Below are 21,171 nucleotides of genomic sequence, written 5' to 3' on the forward strand. Positions count from 1 at the left end.
TGCTCCGCGTGCGTGCGTGCGTGCGTGTGTGTGTGTGTGTGTGTGTATATGCAGGAATGTACATGTAACATGTCGCCATGCATGTAGCAGTAAGTGGTGAGAGGGAGCTATTTCTGGAATACAAAATGAGGTCACAGATGGAAATGGCTGAACTCAAGTGATTTGTGTTCTGTGGATCTCACACTGCTTCATGACAGCACACCGTGATGTCCTGACTACAGCACTGGTATTACTGGTGATTACAGATACCAGCGACCGGAACGCTTCTCGTCCATCGAAATGCACTGTGAGATGTCACAAGTGTCTTTGGAAAGGGGTGCGAATCAACAAGACAGGAATAGCTGTAGGGAGATATGGCACTTCTGCACGTCATATACACACACACACACACACACACACACACACACACACACACACACACACACACACACACACACACACACACACACACACAGTCGAGTGAACATGGCACATACACACATCCATGTGGAGAACTCTCCAGGCTATAGGTCAGTGAGTGTTTGACAGTAACAGAATATTGTCGTTAACCTCTGCTAGAGGTTGTTGCACAGCAAAATCACAGCAAACCTCTCTGTCCCCGTCTCCTCCTTCTGTCTCAAAAAGAGTTGAGCATTTTTGGGCAAAATATATAATAATAATGTTTCTTATCACTAATGTTATTGCAATTTATATCGGGTTTTTTTATGAGGACCAACTCAAGATCATTAATTAGCTACAGACAAACATATTTGTCTCCGCTAGCTGTCACTGCAGCGGACAAATGATGCTGCCGTTGACTTAAATAACTCTTAAATATACATGTTTTTTTTTTCGCTTCGACCCACCACAGCTCTTTCTGGCCTGGTTGTTATATATTATAGCACAAAGTACATTGCTGAAGTGCAATGGCAACTCCTGAAAGGACGAGGGCACCTGTATCAGTGGTCAACAACGTCAGCATCAACAGATGCAGATTACTTGCTATATGTGCCTAAGGTCAAAAGGTCAAAATCATTGTACGTAACAATGGCAGACACACAGTTATCAGACATTACATTGTACGATTATTGATTATGAATATGTAATGGACTACCTCCGGGCTTGCCTTTGCCATGATGAACACTTGTTGATAAAAACATATTGTTACCTCTAGACCGGTTTGCACCTCCCATTAAAATGCGTCTTGGGAGATGGGATGGCAATGGCACAGTGCTTGACACTGTTCCCTAGGCCGAACCACCTCCGGATGTGGCCAGGGACGCATTGTGACCACATTGAACACAAGTGTAAATGCAATTGCGTTTTCATTCCACTTACAACAACTATGTGGGCAGAAATAGGAAATACTAGGGCTGCCCCATGTGGCATTTTTTGGGTTACGGAGCTGCGATAGACATCAACAGCAGATTTTTGAAGCGACAGTCGGGGGTTTGTCTGTGTCATTTTGCCCCAAAATGTTAAACTCAACAGTTGCCAAACCTGATCTGACAGTTTAAACTTTTCTCCTGCTACAAGCCCATGTGAGAGATCACCGGCGCTAGCGCTCTGTCTGGGCACAGCGTCTCCTCTCTTCATCCCTCTCTGTGTGATGTAGACGAACCTCATTGTTAGTTTGTGGGCACTCTCCCTCTTAACGGCGGGATTTTGAGCCTGATGTGTCCGTGCAATATGCTGGCATTGTCTCGCTGCAAGTCGGTGCATAATGCAACCTCCTGAGTCTTCCTCGCAGCCCGTTCAGCGGAGCGATCGGATCTCCATGTCGACACTGGAGACACAAATTAATACCAGGCGTAAATTAAATCAGATTTAATCATATCTTGATACATTCCTCATATGAAAAATATTTTCTGCAAGGTGTAAAGGGGGTCTTAGTTATTGAAATCAACAACCTCTAATAGAAAACTTAGTTTAAGACACTTAGAAATAAATGGTGGTTCGTACTGACCTCAGTGGTGGTTTGCATCAATAAGCAGAAAATGTACATTATAAATCCTTGATAGTCTCTTTGTAATAGAAAGTCATAGCAGTGAACTTAACGATATTGTGACGTTCACATCTGCACTTGAGTTCATATTAAATGTGATGAACTCAGAGTTGAACCTGAAGTCAAGACAACTCCTCATTCTGTGCCCACTCACGTGCAGCACAGCAACAATTAATGTTTCTTGGTTATGTAAAGCTCGCTGCTCTTAACCTTTTTTTCGATGCCTGGATGAATTCCATCACATTAAGTTTAGTGTTGCTCTCAGCGTATATGCTTGTGTGTGTGTGTGTGTGTGTGTGTGTGTGTGTGTGTGTGTGTGTGTGTGTGTGTGTGTGTGTGTGTGTGTGTGTGTGTGTGTGTGTGTGTGTGTGTGTGTGTGTGTGTGTGTGTGTGTGTGTGTGTGTGTGTGTGTGTGTGTGCACTTCTCCAACCATCAGTATGCAACCCGACCGAGCAGCTGCCAAGAGCTTAGCAGGCTGTTGCTAGGCAATGCCATTTAAAATCCATCCTTCTCTGTGTAGCTGTGTTTGTCTCCCGGTTTCGTTGCTAATACCGGGGTTGGAAACTGGAGTAGCGCGAGGCGTTTTCCTTGTTAGTCCCGTACTATATTTTCTCTCCAGTGTGCGGCTTTGTTGGTGGGTGGCTGGTTTGGCCTCAGATGACTTCCTAAACAAAGAAAATTAAGCGGCTTTCTAGGGAGCTGTTCAGTAATAGCATAATGAAAGAGGTTGTTTGCCATTTGATGATTAGTTTGAAAGAATGTCATTATGCAACATTCTAGTGTGGAACGGCAAAAGGCTGCGGAGGTGTGTGTATATGTGAGCTCCATTCAACAGCAGGCACATCTTTTTCTTTGAAGTTATCATTTCCAGAGTGGGCACATAAATACATCTCTGGTTTGCTGTCATGTGTCAGGGGCTGATGTAACGCAGCAGTTATTCAATCTATATCCAGGTTCAGTGATGTCTTCCATTCACCACATGAGCACACAGTCTCTGATAGGTCTTGCGTGGTACAGCGTGCCAACCAACATTATTTTTCCATGCTATTTGGAATGCATTAAACCAGCTAGTTAGCCTGAGCAGTCAAACAAACAAAGAACAAAGCAGGACCCACAGCAAATCAATGGAAAAGGGCACAGTACAAGAGCTTGATTGATAGGTGATCTGTGAGGACTAAAGTGAAGCAAGACTACAGCTACACTTCCTGCCCTGTGAGGTTGTGCGTGGGAACAGCGGCGCTTTGTTAAGCAGGTATTTGGTAATAAAACATGGAAAATCACAATTCATCCTCTGGAGACCATGAATGTCTGTACACAATACCATGACAGTCATCCAATGCTGACGGACCAATTCTTCAAGTCTTAATGTGTCAAAGTCTGTCTGGTATCACTGTGTACATACAGTCACATCAGTGACCAAATGTGCATTCATCTTTGATTCCTTAAAAGCAGGGCCATCGAGGGAAAACTGGATTATCCATTATAATCCAACCGAATTGAAAACATGTCTTCTTTTTTTCTATTTTTATTCTCATGGTTGTCCACATGCTGTCTGTTACTGTATCGGAAGCTCAGTCAGTCATTTTGGAACATTATTCCTGTGAAAACAGTTACCAGTGTTCCTCTGGGGTTCCTGTACAGCAGTGACACAGGTGGACCTCAAGCCCATTGCCCAAATTCACACCCAGATTTAAACATTGCTCTCTCTCACACTTATGCAAACTCAGCTATTCTAGCGTTCAGAGATTATGCAAGATTGTATTGTTTCCCAGCCGGGGTTTACTGGCAGGCTAATAACACTAATCTGACCTTAATATGAATTGCAATGCATTTGGATTTGCAGCTGATGGCAATTCTTAATACAAGTGATGGAAAGGGAGTGGGGACAAAACTTGAATTTGATTGTTTTACACACTGAGATTGTCTTATAATGAAAATCTTTTTCAGCTCATTTGTGGGTTGCTGTTGTTTTGTAATCTTGTGAACAAAAAAACAAATAGGCTCACAAGACAGCTGACTCTGTAACACGACAGTGAGAGGGGGGAGGATGAAAGAGTGAGTGATGGCAGGTGGCTTGCTCGGTGACACTACCAAAGGATGTGCCAAGACTTTGATTGTGTGTCTTGCCGTGAGTCGCCGCCTCTGTTCATCACCACAGTGGCCAGCAGAATGCTAAACCACATTGTCTAAGAGTCTCGACAACATATCGCTGTCACTTGGTCCGACTGGACCGACCCACTCCTTCCCTTCAGTCATCTTGTGTCCACATCCCATTATCTCTGACTGTCCGTCTCTCTACCTCTCTCTCTCTCTCTGACTGTCAGTCTGTCAATAGTTTGGTGACTTGTTAAATCGTCTTGTTAAAGGCTTAGTCATTCCAGCTGGTGCTTACCGTAGTGAGTGTGTGTTTGTGAGTGTGTATTGACAAGGTATGTTAAAACAACTACTTTAACATGAACTAATAATCTAATCTAAAGTTCTTAATTGAACTGGTAAAAGAGAGTTATTCATTATTTCATTTCATGTTTTTATCTGGGGACAGAAAGGTGAATTTAAGTGAGATAAATTGGATTTGAAAAAGTTTTAGAAAATCACTGAGATGATGCAACAGCTACTTTCTGAGTAGTATTCATCATGGCTGACCTTTATGTGTTAAATGGGTAAACCTTCTGTGAGGGTTAAATCCCTCTTTACTTAAACTGCTCACAACTCACAGACATGCATCCTTTGACAAGGGGTCAAAAGGGGTCATTGCTTTGTATTTAGGGGTCACAAGAAAGCAATGTTTGGATGTACCGTTGTACCACACATCGATTGCTGTCCACGAGTGCTTTTAGTGCTGTGAGTTACCGCCCCAACCCATGGCGTCGTTAGGTTCCTCCCCTAGGTAAAGAATATGTTAGCTCTGTCAGCACTGTAGCCGTTGTTTGCACTGTTATCGCTTTTAGCAGCGTTAGCTGCAAGCTGCTGGCTCAGTATGGGGGCAGTAGATATTCTCTGAAGACTGTATTGAGCACCTTTTAAGAGTAAATTCCTATTATTTTCAACTGGCATTACTGGAAAGAGCCAGCACCAAACTTACTTAGGTCTTAAAGAGGGACTTTATTTTCTGTAGTTAAATTATTTTGCCTCTAAAATATTAGAATATTATTTTAAATGATGATTAATATGAGGAACCATTAAAATAAAGTAAACCACAGAAAAGTGGAAACTTTTCAGTTATGTTCTTTTGACACAAAAATCATGTGATTCAATGGGTGAACAAGTTTAAATAAAAAGTGCAAGACTAAAGGGAGCCGACATGAAAGGAATTTTTATCAAGGGAAGGAGGGTTTGTGAAGTGGTGTAGGAGGATGGAGGAGAGAGTTAGGAGAGGGACGGTAGGTCATTTTGTCAAGGAAAGAAGAGACGAGTCTGCCGCTGTGTTGCTTCCATCATTAAACTCAAAAGAGCATTATAAAATGCACCCACATCACAGTCTGCACAAATAACACACTGCTAGAAGGCATTTAAACAGAGTCCTCTTTGTCCAGATTGGTAGGCAAAAAGGTGAAACATGGATGAAAGTGGAAGGGGATAGTGGATGAGTGGATAAGAGGAAATAAGAAAGAAAAGGAAAGAAGGGACATCAAGAAGGAGGTGGCCATGTCAGTGTAGCCTCTCAGCTTGAGGGAGATGAGTGGAGCGATGGAGGGATGAGTGCATGGATAGATAACGGTGAAGGTGGACAGGTAACGGTGAACTCTGGGAGCGTCTGAGGTGGAGGGAGAGAGGGGTCAACGTTGTGATCAGCGGTCAGCCTCCTGCCAGCCGACCGGCCCCTCCGGAGGCCAATTAGAAGGGAGGCGGGTGGAGGTGGGAACAGAGGAGGAGTCCCCGCGGGCGTACACACACCGATTCACTCATCAGGGCTGACACCGGGTTCACACAATAATCGAAGCCCCCAGGCACACACCGTCAGACACACACATCCTGACATCAGTCCACATTTTAGTCAGGTGTGTTGTTTTTCATTATATTTCTTTATCACAGATTTTATTTTTCAAGCTGACGTCAATTTTACAATAAAAAAAAGTGAGAAGAGAATAAAAATTTGAACATGTTTTGTCATGCCATTAACGTTAACTAAAAATATGAACCTTTAACTTGTGCAGGCTAGTTATTCATCTAAACATGAAGTTTGATTAGACATTTTCATTTGGAAGACTGCACAGTTTGAAATTGAGCATACATATTTATCTTAACTTTTTATATTTTCATTTATTTATTTATCTATTATTCAGCAAAATCAAGTTATTTTGGCCCAATCCGAGTCCTTTGACTACTGATACATAGTCTAATCCAATACTTACTTATACAATCTGAAAAGTCAGTTCCCAAAAAATGTTTGTGCCAGTACACATGGTACATTAATAGTATAAAAAATATAAACCCAGCCGCATAATATTTCTGCTAATTGTGGCAAATACTTCAACCACAAAATGGCCATCAGTATATAAATTACGCACCTTGAATTGAAGTAAACTTTTCTTGCTTTTCTTCCATATCTCGTCGGTGAATAAAGAATCAAAAAACAGAGAAAAGTCTTGATGAATTGAAAAAAATGGGGGCCTCGTTTAACAACAGCAAAAATATATTGAAAGATCCATTTACAAACACTTCAGACTTGTACCGACGAGTAGCTCGCAAGCGTGAGACTGTTTATTCAGAAGGGTTATAAATAGCAAGGTTTTTGAAAATACTGATGTGTTTGGGAAATAGTGAGCGAACGACTGTATAAATGAAAGCAGGATTGTACTGGATGAGCTGTGTGAGGGTTTGGAAACTTTTGTTTTGATACGGTTTTGCTTTATTTAAAAGCGGCCCCATTTTACTTTCATTCATCAAGATTTTTCTCTATTTTGTGATTCTTCCTTCACCGTTGAGTTAATGATGAGGTGAGTTAATGATATACAAATGGTCATTTTGGGAGGGAAGTATTCCTTTAACTATTAGGATATTAAATTGCTGATCACTGATCAATGATTTAAAGAGTTTCACTGAGGGAATGCGACACCCGAAATTGACGTGACACGGTCAGCTGGTGAGAAGATGCCAAATTTTTTCGGTCTTGTAGATAAAACACGTGATTGCACAGTGGTGTTACGGATTGGTATGTCTTCCCTTCCAAATAAACTTTGGCTGAAAATAAACGGCAGCTTGCAGAGAGAACCAAAACCTGGCAAATACCAAGTTTTTTCAACGGAATGTTTCTGACATCGTTCTTTGCTTATGATTAAAATATAGGAGAGACTGGTTAGCATCTAAGTTTAAACAACATATGTATTTTGCCAATCCTGGTGTCAGTCATTCACACCAGTACAATCAAATATATTTTTCACAGTACTCAATAATGGTAATCATTTTCACTCACATGTGCAAGTGAGATGCTGACAGTGTCCGGCTGTCCAAAGGAGAGCAGCGTTGAGTTGGACCAAACACAGTAGAGTACAGTGAAAGGATCAGCTCTTGATCACTGTTATTATAGCAAATAGGATTCATTAAAATATGTTCCGATGTAACACCGTCTCTGGACATTTCCTAATGATGAATAGATATAGTTCAATATAGATTTGTAAAAATATTTGTGGGTTTGCAGTCAAACTTGCTGCAGTCAATACAGAACTAACTGATATAAGGAGGGAAGTTGTTTTTGTTTTCTCTCTGTGTGTGTGTGTGTGTGTGTGTGTGTGTGTGTGTGTGTGTGTGTGTGTGTGTGTGTGTGTGTGTGTGTGTGTGTGTGTGTGTGTGTGTGTGTGTGTGTGTGTGTGTGTGTGTGTGTGTGTCATGACCTTGAGTTCATCACCCCCCCTGCAGTGCTGGAGAGAGGTTCTTTTGAAGTACAAATATCTCAGAAAGGACACACACACTCACATTGGTGAATAACAATCAGATGCCTCCTCAAGTTCAGCCTGAAACCACACACACAGTTGATTTACATTCATTTCTTGGAAACTAACCATGACCTTAAACCAATTCTTCTCCCTAAAATGTAATGAGTTAAGGCATGGGTACGATCATTTTGTCCCTCAGTTTTCCCCCAAAACAAAGGCAAGTGCCGACAATGTGACTGTGTAATCAGATTTTTGTCCCTAAAGATGGGTAGAACATACGCACACACACACACGCACATTTGCTGTCCCTGGAAAATTTCCTGCAGCTGGAGACCTGATTATCTGCCGCTGAGCCAATCAGGGCTCACCATTAGGAGTGTGTCCTGACCAATAGGTGCTGCAGTGGCAGGTCCTCAGTGACAACTGGTTTTATTCTGTGGGAGTTAAGCCTAATGAGACGGGAAGAAGGGTCTAGTGCATATGCTGTATTGATGGATTACACAGATTGACCTTTCACCAAACCTCCAGCTAGTATATGTATAATCACAGCCAAAGTCAGTTAATCCAGCCCCCAGCCCCCACCCCCCTCCTGCCAGCACACATAAAGACATAGACATCGTGAAACACCAGCATGTCTACAGAGAGAGATGTCCTCTGAACTGACACTATTTTTAAATCTGTGTGCTCGAGGCATTATGTGTGCGCTTCAGGAATGAATTAAATTGTTCCACTTTCCTGTACTTTGCAGTGTTGTAAATACAGATGCTTGTCATAAATCCCGACCTTATCCACCAGTACAATAACCAGGATATTGCACTCATGCCTTATATTGCAATGCCAGCTGCTGATTCCAGCTAAGTGAACAACATTAAAGTGACCATTTGAAATGTATTGCCACAAAATGAATTAGTGAATTTGTGTCCCTCAGTTGCATGTAATATATTGGACCAGTGAAATCCCTTGTTTAGAGTTGATCTTTTTATGGTCATTTATGGTGCTGTCTAAAGATACAAATAAATTGTATAATACTGTAAAACACCAAGAACTGAAGAAAATGCAAGTTTCCCTGAATATGTATAGTTTTAATTGAGAAAGTTAAGATTAACCGACGGGACCATTGGCTATCCATTGGCCGATCCATGCACGCTGACTCAATAGCCAGACATTAATACACCTTGCATTGGCAACAGCTGAATACATTGCAAAGAACCCACAAAAAAAGTCTATCAAAAAGAGTTACAATATCAGCAAAGCGTTTCAGAGATGGAGAGAACATGTTGCTAGTAGTTTAGCTTCTGCTAACCGCAGCCAAAAGCTTGCGGCTGCAGTTAGCAGAAGGCTAAACTATAAGCAACATTTTCTCTCCATCTCTTCGCTGACATTGTAGCTTGTTAGAGCCTTAAATCATAGTTCGTCGTGAGATAGAATATCAAGTTAGAGCCATACTCCTTCGCTTCTGGCACCCAACAACACAACAAGGTGACATTTTTGATAACTTCAGCCTACAACTCTGATGCGAATGGTGTTTGCCTCCAGTCTTCCCTTTGTTTTGCCTCCAGCTAACACTGTGACGTCGCTACGAAAACATATGGGAGAGGCAGCAGGTGTGGTATACTGGTAGATAGAAAGATGTTTTATGTCAAGTTTTGGTCAGAGGAGTTCAGTGATGTCTGGCTTATTTCATAATGTGAATTCCCATTAAAGTTTATACTGTATTATAAGAATTAATATTATAATTAGTCTAAAACTGTGTGATATTTTAAAAGTTGTTCACTTAACTTTGCCTTCTTTGTGTAGCTTCTCTACTGCCATGCATCATCATTTAAATCATTATTGCTACAAGGTCTTAACATCAAACCATCCAGCACTGCCAACATTCAGCTGAACTGATGAACCATGCCTGCTGCTAATTACCAGAGCGCGTGTGGTGTATGAAAAAACAGCAATCAAAGCAGACATTAGATACTTTGTGAGAAAACTACAATGATACAATACAACAGCAACAAATCTTGTTACCTGGCACTCTGTTACTGCTTCACTACTTCAACCATTTCCCCTTAAAGCCAGGCATAGAGTGTTGGAGAGGCAATCGGAGCACATTTCAACTATGAGTTTGACCCCTTGGATTTCTAGGATGTGTTTTATATAGTACATGCTGTTTTCATATAGCTGCACGGTGGTGTAGTGGTTAGCACTGTCGCCTCACAGCAAGAGGGGCCTGGGTTCAATTCCCGGGCCAGACAACCTTCTGTGTGGAGTTTGCATGTTCTCCCTGTGTCAGCGTGGGTTCTCTCCGGGTTCTCCGGCTTCCTCCCACAGTCAAAAGACATGCAGGTTAGGTTAATTGAAGACTCTGAAATTGCCCGTAGGTGTGAATGTGAGCGTGAGTGGTTGTCTGTCTCTATGTGTAGCCCTGTGATAGGCTGGCGACCTGTCCAGGGTGTACCCTGCCTTCGCCCATTGACAGCTGGGATCGGCTCCAGCACCCCCGCGACCCTTAACTGGATGAGCGGTTACGGAAGATGGATGGATGGATGGATGCTGTTTTCATGCTGAATTGTGTCTCTGTCTCCTTCAGTGGAAGTCATAATAGTAAAGATAAGTTTGTGCTGTCACATAGTAAAGACAAGTAAACCCATCTATATGTCTGTGTCATGCAGTGTATCATACATCACTTCAGTTGAAATTCACCACAAATGTGCATTTCACCCAAGCACCCAGTTCAACCCACTTTCAGGGTGGGTGACAGCATCACATTAATGACTGTAATCGATCAACATTTTATCTAGGAAAACGCTCTATACATTGCAACGTTTCCTTTTTTTCTGACATTGTGACATAGGAGTATTTTTGCTGCGAGTACGGCACATTTCATGTTCTTCCAACACTGCCTCACACAGTCTTTCAAGTTTTTAAAAGCATCCTAGGTGACAGATGTCCCACCAGGCTCTTAGCTCCTTCACCTCCCTCCCCAAGACACATCCGTGGAGATAGAGTGGGGAGTCGTATAAAATCCTGAGAAAGGGAGGACTTTTACGCGTAGTCTATTTTTAGACCAGAGCCTTTTTTTTTTTCTCTCGCCACTCCTACTGAGGTACAGAGAGCCGTATCCGAATACAAAGAGAGAGATTGGTAGAGAAAGGGGGGGATTGAATCTCCACTGAGAATCAAAGGGAGATGGTGACAGATACTGAGCACAGAAAGTACAGGTAGAGAGATGGAGGAAAAAAGGAAATTGAGTCCCTGGGTGGTTGGGTTTTATTCCAGCTCTAGTAAATTACTCGCTTCTTGCGGTATACAGGGTGTGGTCACCGCAATGCAAAGTTTGCTGAATATCCAATATAGCAGGAAATGATTAACATTAAAAAAAAGATTTTAACTTGATGGAAGACAAAAAGTCCATATTTGCGTGCTACAAATTTGTGCATGCAAGATTGTGATAGTTATTGTGATGAAGTTAGCTAGATCATTTTTGCCCCAAGTTGGGGGTCCAAATACATGCAGCAGAGCAAGATAACAGTGCCTGTGGATGTTGTGCTATCAGAAATGCTTGGGGCTCCAGCCTGAGGCCGCTCGCATTCTCTTAAACAGTAATTCGCTTACTTTGAAAAAAGAAAATCCACACTAAATCTTAATATGTTGCAGAATGCAAATTTGTGACCATAAACTCGTCTAAAGCCAGAAACCGATCCCTATTGATTCACTTTATGTGTGTGTTGTGAACGGCTGTTTCAGTACTGCCTTCTGCACAAAAGCTGATTGACAATAACATTTCTGTGATTGACAGTAAGGTATTAATCTGACTGAGTATGGACAGTCCTCTCAATAAGGAATCATAGATTGGAGATCACTGTTAATTGCTAATTGTAAGGGGTTGAGGATAAAACCACCTGAAACCTATTATTCATTGGCATGCAACACGAGGTGGAGCTACACCACACAAATACCTTAAAGGTTAAGTAACTAGGAGTTACAGACAGAGTGTGTGTTAACAAGCTGATTTTAAGGACTCATTTTCTGGTTCAAACCTGTGTACGGTGAAATATAACAAATGTCATTTGGTAATAAATGCCTGTGTAAATTCCACAAAGTCACCATTTAAAGTTCAGTCAGAGACACTTACATCAAAGAGGATTGTGGACTATTTTTTGAGAGAGAGCAAATTGTCATAATATAAATACTACCATGCTGGGGTGTTTTAAATGTAACTGATAAAGTGAATTCCTTTTCATGCATTTTCCCCTCCTCTCTCCCAGTGCTCAGCAGGCCTTTCTGTTGGAGAACGTGCCCTGTAACAACGCCAGTTGCCATAGCGTTGGGAGGATGTTCCACATCCACTGGGAACAGTCGGATTTGGGAGCCATCCAAAATGCCGTCATGGCAACATTCTTTGACATCTATGAGGACGTGAGTAGTTTTTGTTGAGTTGATCAAAGCTTGTTTTGATCATACAGCACCGTCCTTTCTGTCACTCTTTCTTCCTCTCATTTCTCCACACCTTTTACTTCATCTTTCTCTCCTCTAAATGTCTCACCACCTTTGTCCGTCCCCTCACATCTTTCTAAGTAATGCTCTGGCATCTACAATGACACTGGTATCAGATTGTTAGATATGCCACAAATAATGACAGCCCCTTGTTGAGAATTTCTGCAGTATTAAAGAATTTGATACCAAATGGAGAAGAACATGAATAAATCTCACAGAGCACACATGAATATTTGATTTATCTGAATCAGAAAAGTGGATTATGTTTAAAGCTTTGACGTCAACAAAATGATTTAAGTTTCTGCTTTTCCTTTCATGCTGATAAGTAATATTCCAGAATTGGACTGAGGACAGGGCAATTTCCTCTTCAATTTAGTGCTTGTTTCTAAGCAGTAATGCAGTTTAAAGCGCTCTCTGTTTCTTTACTACATCACTGCCAGCTTTGTATTTACGAGACAAAGCACTATTATTTACACCTCTTATACATGCTGTTATTTGGACACTGACTGTCTTTTTCATTTACTGCAAAAAATACACACAGTCTAACTCACATATAGCTAATAATTGAGGAGACAAAATCATTAATATTCGCTACATCTAGCAAGTCGCATGTTGGCTGAATTAATCTAGTTTACTACAGGGATATGAACCCAAAATGAAACCGATTTTGCTGTGATTTAATTGAAATAAATCAAGCAAAAAGGATGCCAAATTGACAAGAGTACATCAAGATGCTGATTTGCAAATGATCAACATTTATGCTTTGTCTTGTCTGTCTGCAAAACGACAAAACAACTTATAAATTGCTTCTTTTCTGAATGGAGTTCATGCATGCTAACAATGTAGCTGCTCCATCAACAGTCAAAATAACTTCATCAAGCATAAATACGGCAGCAACTCTATTGTTTATTCATGTACATTTATACACATATGATCTGACGGTCTCTGTACAAATATGAGGTAAAATAATAATACAATATTACCTCCATTTCTGATCAATGACATCAGGAGAATCTCAAAGCCGATAGGCTCGCACTTCACAGTCTCACGTGAATTTCTCAAGCAAGAGGATACATTGTTTGTCTATTAGCGTCGGTGCATTAACTTTATGTGTGATCGCGCTGCGCAAGAAATTCGCTTCGTGTCTGGTGTTAACACACCATTACACATGGTTGCACCCACAATGTGCGACTGCACACTGCACAGAAGCTGCATTGCAATCTGCCATGCGAGCCTGTCTTATCCAAATTAATTATTACTACTAATGCAGCCTGTCTGTTAAATTCAGCTCCCTCTCTCTTTTTGTCCCTCACTCGCTCTGTGAGTGAAAGTATAAATGGGATAGAGGGAGAGAGAAGGAAAAAAAGGAAGAATTAAGAGATGATAAGATAATGCTGAATCAGTGTGTTAGAGGGATAAAAATGTACATCAGAAGACACACACACCAGGCCTCCATTGTCCCTTATCTATATGCCTGTCTTCATTTGCAGGGTATATTAGACATGCTGGTTCTGAGCAAGGCAGAGGGCAAAACCGACTTGATCATCCACGCTTTGAAGAACAATTATGAAGCTGATGCCTACTTCGTTAAAGTGATGGGTAAGTGACTGATTCGCCGAGTAAGCCCTGTTCCTCTCTCCTCTACGTCTAAACCAGTTTACAGGATCGGGCACATGAAGAAATAGAAATCCACCATTTTACCTCTTTCTGTCTTCCTCCTCCCAAATTACATTTAGAGAAATCCAACTGGAATTTTAATATTTTATGGTTAAGTGTATTTTTTTTTTTTACCATAGCCGTCCCCCTTAGACCAATTAGAATCATTGAACATGAGCAGCTCTTTTCCCAGACTAGGAAAGCAGATGGTCACGACTATTATCTGTCATGTTATTTAGATTTCTAGCCTCGAGCTACTCAGTCGGAGTAGAAAGGGTGGGGCGGGTCTCGTCTGAGGATTTTGTTCTATTTCAACCTGCATAGAAATGGCCACTGTCCACACAAGGCTTTTCTCTCATTTCTCCTCCCCTGGTTCTCCACTAAAAACTTGTGTATTACTTTAAACAAAAACATACTGTAAATGCAGCACGGTAAGGCACACAACTCTACTTGCCCCGTTCATGACAGAAGAGAGGAAGAAGAATAATGGGCTGCAACTTGAAATTGATTATGTTTTTACTTGTTGGAAAGGGCAAGGTAAAATTCTCACATATTCTACTAGACGCTTCCATCAAAAGTTTATAAAGCTTTTTTATGTTTGCAGTCAGACCGACTTGTTTGTCCCAGTCTCGGTTTTGTTTGTTTTCATGGATTATGTGTGCTTCAATGTTATTATTGTTAAGTGATGAAATCATCCATCCATCCATCCATTTTCCGTAACCTGCTTATCCAGTTAAGGGTCGCAGGGGTGCTGGAGCCGATCCCAGCTGTCAATGGGCGAAGGCAGGGTACACCCTGGACAGTTCGCCAGTCTGTCGCAGGGCTGACATATAGAGACAAACAACCATTCACACTCACAAAGTGATGAAATCATCCTAAATGTAAAACCTCTGGCTTTGTGACATTGTGAACTAGTACATACTTCATAAAAGATTTTTTCAGCACAGAAATATAGTGAAGATATAATAGTAATATAATGAAGTTAATGATGTACTCTTGTGCTACTGTTTCACGCTGTGTGGCCGAATGTCCTGGATGTGAAGTCAGACTGGCACTTTAATTGCATGTCAGGCTCTTCCCTCTCTCACCATGTAGCGCGGAACTTTCCACTTTTGACTGCTTGATGAAGGTGTCAGGAGTGCCAGAAAAAAAACCTTTAAACTGTCTGTTGCATCGACAGACAGATGACTAAATGTTCACAGATTCATAAGAAATAGCAAATACTGTTTGTGCAATATGCTACATTTCACTCGCACTTTAAGCCGGTATTCACAAATTATGTCTGACTAGAAGCAACTGCAGCTTCAATATCTGCGTGCGATGCTCAGAAATAGTTTTTTATTATTATTTTCGGCTCGCTGCTTTTTCTTCTCAGTTAATAGAATTTATTTCTTTCTTTTATTGTAGGAGCGTCTGAGTAAAATTCAAGACGCTGTCTTTTGAAGTCAAAATGTTTGTACAGCTTTAGTACCTAGTGACATTTGAGGAAAGCAAAAATAGTTCCACTCAAGGGTTGGGCCTCTGCACAGTTTAATCTGTCACTCTGCTCTGCTCATTAGTAGGAATGGGAGCGTTGCTCATCCCTTTCTGTTGCAGAACAGTTGGCGAACAGTTGTTGTTTTGTCTTTTCTGGAAGGGAGGGGCTACAACTGCTCCTCTGCTTCCAGAATGATAAGAAACACACATAAATCATCACCGCGCCCTTGCAAAGCACATTTACAGTATGTAATCATTATTATTTTCCAAGTATTACATACACATAAACATTTGAACTGTCTCATACATACTGCCTGAGATACATATGCTCCTCAGTCATTAAAAAACACACCAGGCTCTCTGATATAATGCAGACATGTCACTGGTAAACAACAAACTAAGAGTAAAGACATTCCCAGCCTACAATCACAGGAATTGGTTGTCGCAGTAGCAAATGCTCACAAAGACTCAGCTTCACAATAATGTAATTGTAATCATTTAATCAATGGCAGAGGAGATTGGTACAGTGTAAACCTTCCATGTGGATTTTTAGTAGCAATTGGTGAGTCCAGGATTGTTTTTACCTTGCTGAACATTGATGGATGATACTACAATGCTTCAAAGATGGGACCTCAGAGCTAGATTAGGATTAGTTGTGTCACGCTGAGCTGCTGAAATTGACTCAAGAACATTCTCTTTTTGGCCTACCGATAATATCACTTTTTTTTAGCCCACCTGAAGTTATTTCCTGGAACGTGCTCAATTCTGCAACGTTCAAGTTAGTTCCATGAGCAGCGCTCGTATCGCAACAGACTAGATTTCCTTGCAGTAGATGAAGTAGAACCACTGAGCTCAAAGTCGTTGTGTACATTGTAGAGGAAGAATAGCCAAATGACTCCCATGTCGTCCTGCGTCCTGCTTTTTATTTTAGTTTTGAATGCTTGGTTAAGTCGTTACAGCGTCCTAGTGTAGGACAGTGGTTTCCAGGTGCCCATTAGGAGTCTACATCGACCACATCTTCTAATTTCTGTGGTCATAAATTGTTGCACATTCTGTCATATGTCCAAACTGCGGCTGAGATGTTAACCATCTATAAATTAAAAGAGGGCAGTCTTCAGCTAGCTATTTAGTGTTATAAATTGCCAGCTGGTCAAGTGACCAGAAGTCAGAATGTTCCAGTTATAATTCAAAACACAACATATCATTGTTTTCTGCTTATTACCTTTAAAAACTCTGGAACTGTGAAGCTACACATCCAGCTAGTTTGCAGTCAACATTAGTTGAGCAGCTGATGTGCAGAGCTGTCAGCAGTATAGAGCTCGTTGGTCAGAGAGCAAGACTTTTAGTGAAGTTGTAAGCAGCTTGTCATCATTACCCTAAGTGGACAACTACGTAGCTGTTAACAATACATATTTTTTATTTGCTGTAGGAACAAGATAGTTTTGTGATGATGCTCAGTACAAACTCTAAATAGTTGAAAGGCCTTGCACACCACCACAGGTGTTCTTAGTCAAAGTCTGATTAGACCTTTGCTCATGATGAAGATGGGCAGAGTCATGCCGGGATGCACACTAGGTCACTAGGTTTCTTTAAATAAGGAAAAATGTAAATGTTGAATTATTCAAATCACAGGTGTGGGTGTACCATGGTTGTGCAGGGCCTTGCATTTTAAGATAAAAAAAAAAATGAACAGTACGATACAATATTTATCAGAACATCATCAGATCATATCCTTTGTCCATATATTCAAAAAGCATCCCATCTTGTAGAGTGTTCTTATGTGGACTAACACGTGGGTTGTGGTATCAGAGGCTCATTGTAGACTAGATTCTCTCCAGGAACAGTGGGCTCAACAGCAACAAGCACTGTGGGACAAACTGGGAAGTAGTTAGGACTATGTTTGGGAGAAAGAGCCAAAGATATTATATATTATTTAATTTGACTATAAATTAAAAAAGGAAGAGTCTGTCAGCCTCCATGTGTGTACAGTATGTTTGTGTGTGTGACCTTGACTCATCCCCCCTCTTCCCGCTGCTGTTACATGAATTCCTTTTGTGCCGCCTCTCTGAACGCCGCTGTTCTTTTTTCGTTATCCACGTCTTGTCTCACTGCAGCACATCAAACGAAACAGACACCCACACCAAAATGCCTGTCTTCTCTCCCCCCCTCCTCCGTCGATAGCAAACACTGTCAGCTTCCCCACTACTCCCCTTTTTATTCAACATCAGTTATTACACGTTTGGTTGTGAATATTTCATACATGTTTTGGTGTCGCATTTGCTGCATCTAGCTGAGGGCAGACTAGCGAGAAAGCGACGATATAAAAATGTATCCGTCAAGCGTTACACCCTGTCAACATTTCATTCCCCTCCCCTGGGAACGGGCGCTCAGATGCATCTTAATAACCTCACACCTCCCGCAAAAACTCCCCCCTGAGGGCAAATTTGTTTATTTACCGTTCTCTTCAGGCGTCGCTGATAGCATTACACTGTAATAAGTGAGAGTGAGTGTGTGAACTCCATATTCAGACCTGACACCTTCTGTCAGCCGGTGATGGGTCTTTGTAGACAGCCTGATCCAGTCCTCCTGTAAGATGGAATCCTATTTTCTCAAGATGACATCGTTCAACCCTCCCCAGAGCATTATTGAACAACACCCGCTGAAGGATTGACTTTGTGTCCGACTCAGTGTGTGTGTGTGTGTGTGTGTGCAGTTTGTGAGTGAAAGGTAAGATCCCACGATGCACGCGGACTTCCCGGGGTAAATCCATCACAGGTTGGCCTCGGACAGCAGCCTTGAGTCACGGCCTGCCAGAGGCCCAGACTCTTACTGGGCTTTTCACAGGGAGATGACCTGAACCCACTCCAGTCTGACATCTCATCCTCCCGTGCGCCCGACAAGCAGTAGATCACAGGCTAGCGTGTTTCATCAAGACTCGTGCCTCTGTTGCCATAGGTGCATATATATTATTAAGGGGCAGGCTAGAGGTTTTCTGTAGTACAGCTGCAGGCCAACGATTGGCAGCTAGAGTGCTGTTTGATTAAAATATATATATATATGTGTGTGTGTGTGTGTGTGTGTTTACTAAAGAGAGTACACATACCACTTCATGTAAGATTTTTCTCAAAGTGGTTTGTTGAAAGCTGTTTCATTTACAGTCCATGTGTGTGTTTTCAGGGCAAATACTGCAACACATTACAAAGTATTCATGGCCTCGGGTGTGCCTATCACCGACATTCACTTCATTTAAAAAAAAATTATATTCCAGATAAGATACTCTGTAGTGTTTCTAATGTCTGTGGAGCAACGCTTCCGTGTTGCTTTTTGTTTTTATTTAGCTTATTCAAGTGTTTGAGTGCTTCGTATGTTTGGTTTTAGGGATGTCGGTTTAGACTGACATATCTCAACAACTATGTGATTTGAGAGGATTTCTCTGGTGATCCCCTCATTTAACCTCTAAGACCACCATGAGATTGACATTCTGCTTTTTATTGAAGCAAACTATTGGATGGATTGCTGTGAAATTTGGTGCACACATTCATAATCCCAGAAGGTTTAATTGTTGTAACTTTGATCACCTAATCTTTCACCCAGCACCAATATCTAGTCCAGATTAATTTTATTCATTACTTTGTTTAGGGACCAAATACCTTGCAAAACTGACATGACATTCCCATCAGCCATAGCGGTACTTTAGGTTGTGATAACCAAGCATCTTGCATGTTGTAGCTTCACTGGAGCTGGGTTGTGGGAGCAGCGTCTGGTGTTCTCTATTTCATCACTAACCGTAAAATGACTGGTCGCCATTGGTTTTAGTTCATTTAGGGTAAAATACATAAACAGTAATGTGCACAGAAACTAAACGAAAATACTTCAAGGCTGAGAGTAATTATTCATTGAGCGTCATGGTCATCCTGCAGCACACCAACTTTCTTCTTTAGATGCGTTTGTGTTTCCTACCTTGTCTTCCGTGTCCGTCTCTGACAGGCTCACATAGATAAGACTTACCTTCTTGATGTTGGGCAACCAATCAATAGGAGAATGACAACCATGTGATTGACTTTGGCAACCAAGACCCATCCTACGACCTGAGCCAGACCAAGTACAATTTATTTTATCTCGGGTCAGTCAAATTGCCTCAAACCCAATAATAATAATAATAATAATAATAATAATAATCAATTGAAAGTAAATCGCGCATTTGATTTTTAAGCGAGAGTGTGAACTATACATTTCTAATGTCATCATCAGGTCTGTTTGGACGAGGTTTGAGATTGAATTGAGACTCTTTTGAAAATTCTGGTTCATATTTTCTGTTTCGGACCCCATCATGGAAGAGACATATAATACATACATTTTTTTGATTTTCAAGGAACATAGAAAGGACATGCATCACCGTCAAGTCTTACACAAAGCAAAGTGGTTCCACTTTAAGCTGAGCGAGACAATGAAGCACAAAATGTTTGCAGGGTGGACAGATGGATGGATGATTACTGCTGAGGAGGGAGGATATGGAAGAAATCATAAACTCCAAAATTAGAAAGAGAGATAAAATGGAGAGTGGGAGGGGGTATCTCTGCATGAGCATCTCAGAGTGTGTGTTTGTGTGTGTTTGGAGGGGGGAGGGGGTTGAGGATGAGGAGAGAGAGTGACAGGCAGAACTGTAGGAGTTGATTAGTTTCCTGCTCAATTATTAGGATGCATATTAGCTGCATTGAGAAACATCTGGGAGCTTTTCTCAGGCCCAAATACTCCCTCCTCCCTCCTCCTCCGACCAAATCAAGCTCTCCTCTTTCCTCTTTCCACATTTCCTCCTCTTCTCTCCTCCCATCTCCTCTCTTGTTCGCCCATCTTCTCCTCACTCCTGGCCTCTTTCATTTCCTCCCCTCTAACCCTCCCCAGCGTCTGCCATTATGTTACCCTCACCTCTCGTCCTGCCCTCACCCTTACTTCACCCCTCTATTCGGAAAATGTATAATTTCCTGTCCCCCCTCTCCGCCTCTCTGGGTCTGTCAGTCAGAGCTGCTTTTTATTCTCCCTCCTTTCATATCATTTAAATGACATCGAGGAGATTTACATGAAGTCTTTCAGTGCGGCTCCGTCGTCCGGAGGAGGATTTGACTGGAGGCTGTGTATTCAGATTGGTGTGAATACTTTTTTTCAGTGTCTGCTGCGGCACACAAAGGCGGCTGAGTGGCAGCACCTGCTCCCATGTTTGTCCAAATAGCACGCTGCACCAGTTTATGTTGACAGTCGAAGTCGTCATGGCTCTGCCTGCAAATATGACAACAAGCCAGCTATACAGCACAGTATACTACATCTGTCAGACATTTGAATCATTGCCTACAGGGAGCAGTAGTTCATAGTTCTTGTTTTAGTTTAGTGTTTTATAATCCCTCACCTGTAACTTTTGGGATGTTCTCACTTCGCACCCAAAATCCAAATTGCAGGAATTCATCAACCCAGGCACGTTTTTTGTCATCATATCAGCCATGGAAGATACTGACCATAAGTGAGAGCACCACAGCAGGGAGAGCACTGTGATATAAACCAATTTAAATGAGACATATCATGAAAAACTTGCTTTTTTGGTTCTTATCTGGAGATGGGTGGGTATCTGGAGGGCCTACCAACCTACAAACTGTGAAATGACGACCCAGTCAGTTTTTGTGGGCTGTCTTGATCAGCAAACATGT

General features: G+C 41.6%; 1 protein-coding gene across 1 annotated transcript in view; it reads left to right on the forward strand.

The window, feature by feature from the left end:
• Positions 1-21,171, forward strand: part of itfg1 (integrin alpha FG-GAP repeat containing 1) — a 134,702-nt gene that overhangs the window by 72,844 nt on the left and 40,687 nt on the right. The window contains exons 11-12 of the mRNA XM_054610554.1: positions 12,115-12,265; positions 13,834-13,942. Of these exons, the coding sequence (XP_054466529.1) occupies positions 12,115-12,265; positions 13,834-13,942 (260 nt within the window). The remainder of the gene's footprint in view (positions 1-12,114; positions 12,266-13,833; positions 13,943-21,171) is intronic.

The sequence above is a fragment of the Anoplopoma fimbria genome, chromosome 2, assembly GCF_027596085.1.
Source record: "Anoplopoma fimbria isolate UVic2021 breed Golden Eagle Sablefish chromosome 2, Afim_UVic_2022, whole genome shotgun sequence".
NCBI lineage: Eukaryota > Metazoa > Chordata > Actinopteri > Perciformes > Anoplopomatidae > Anoplopoma > Anoplopoma fimbria.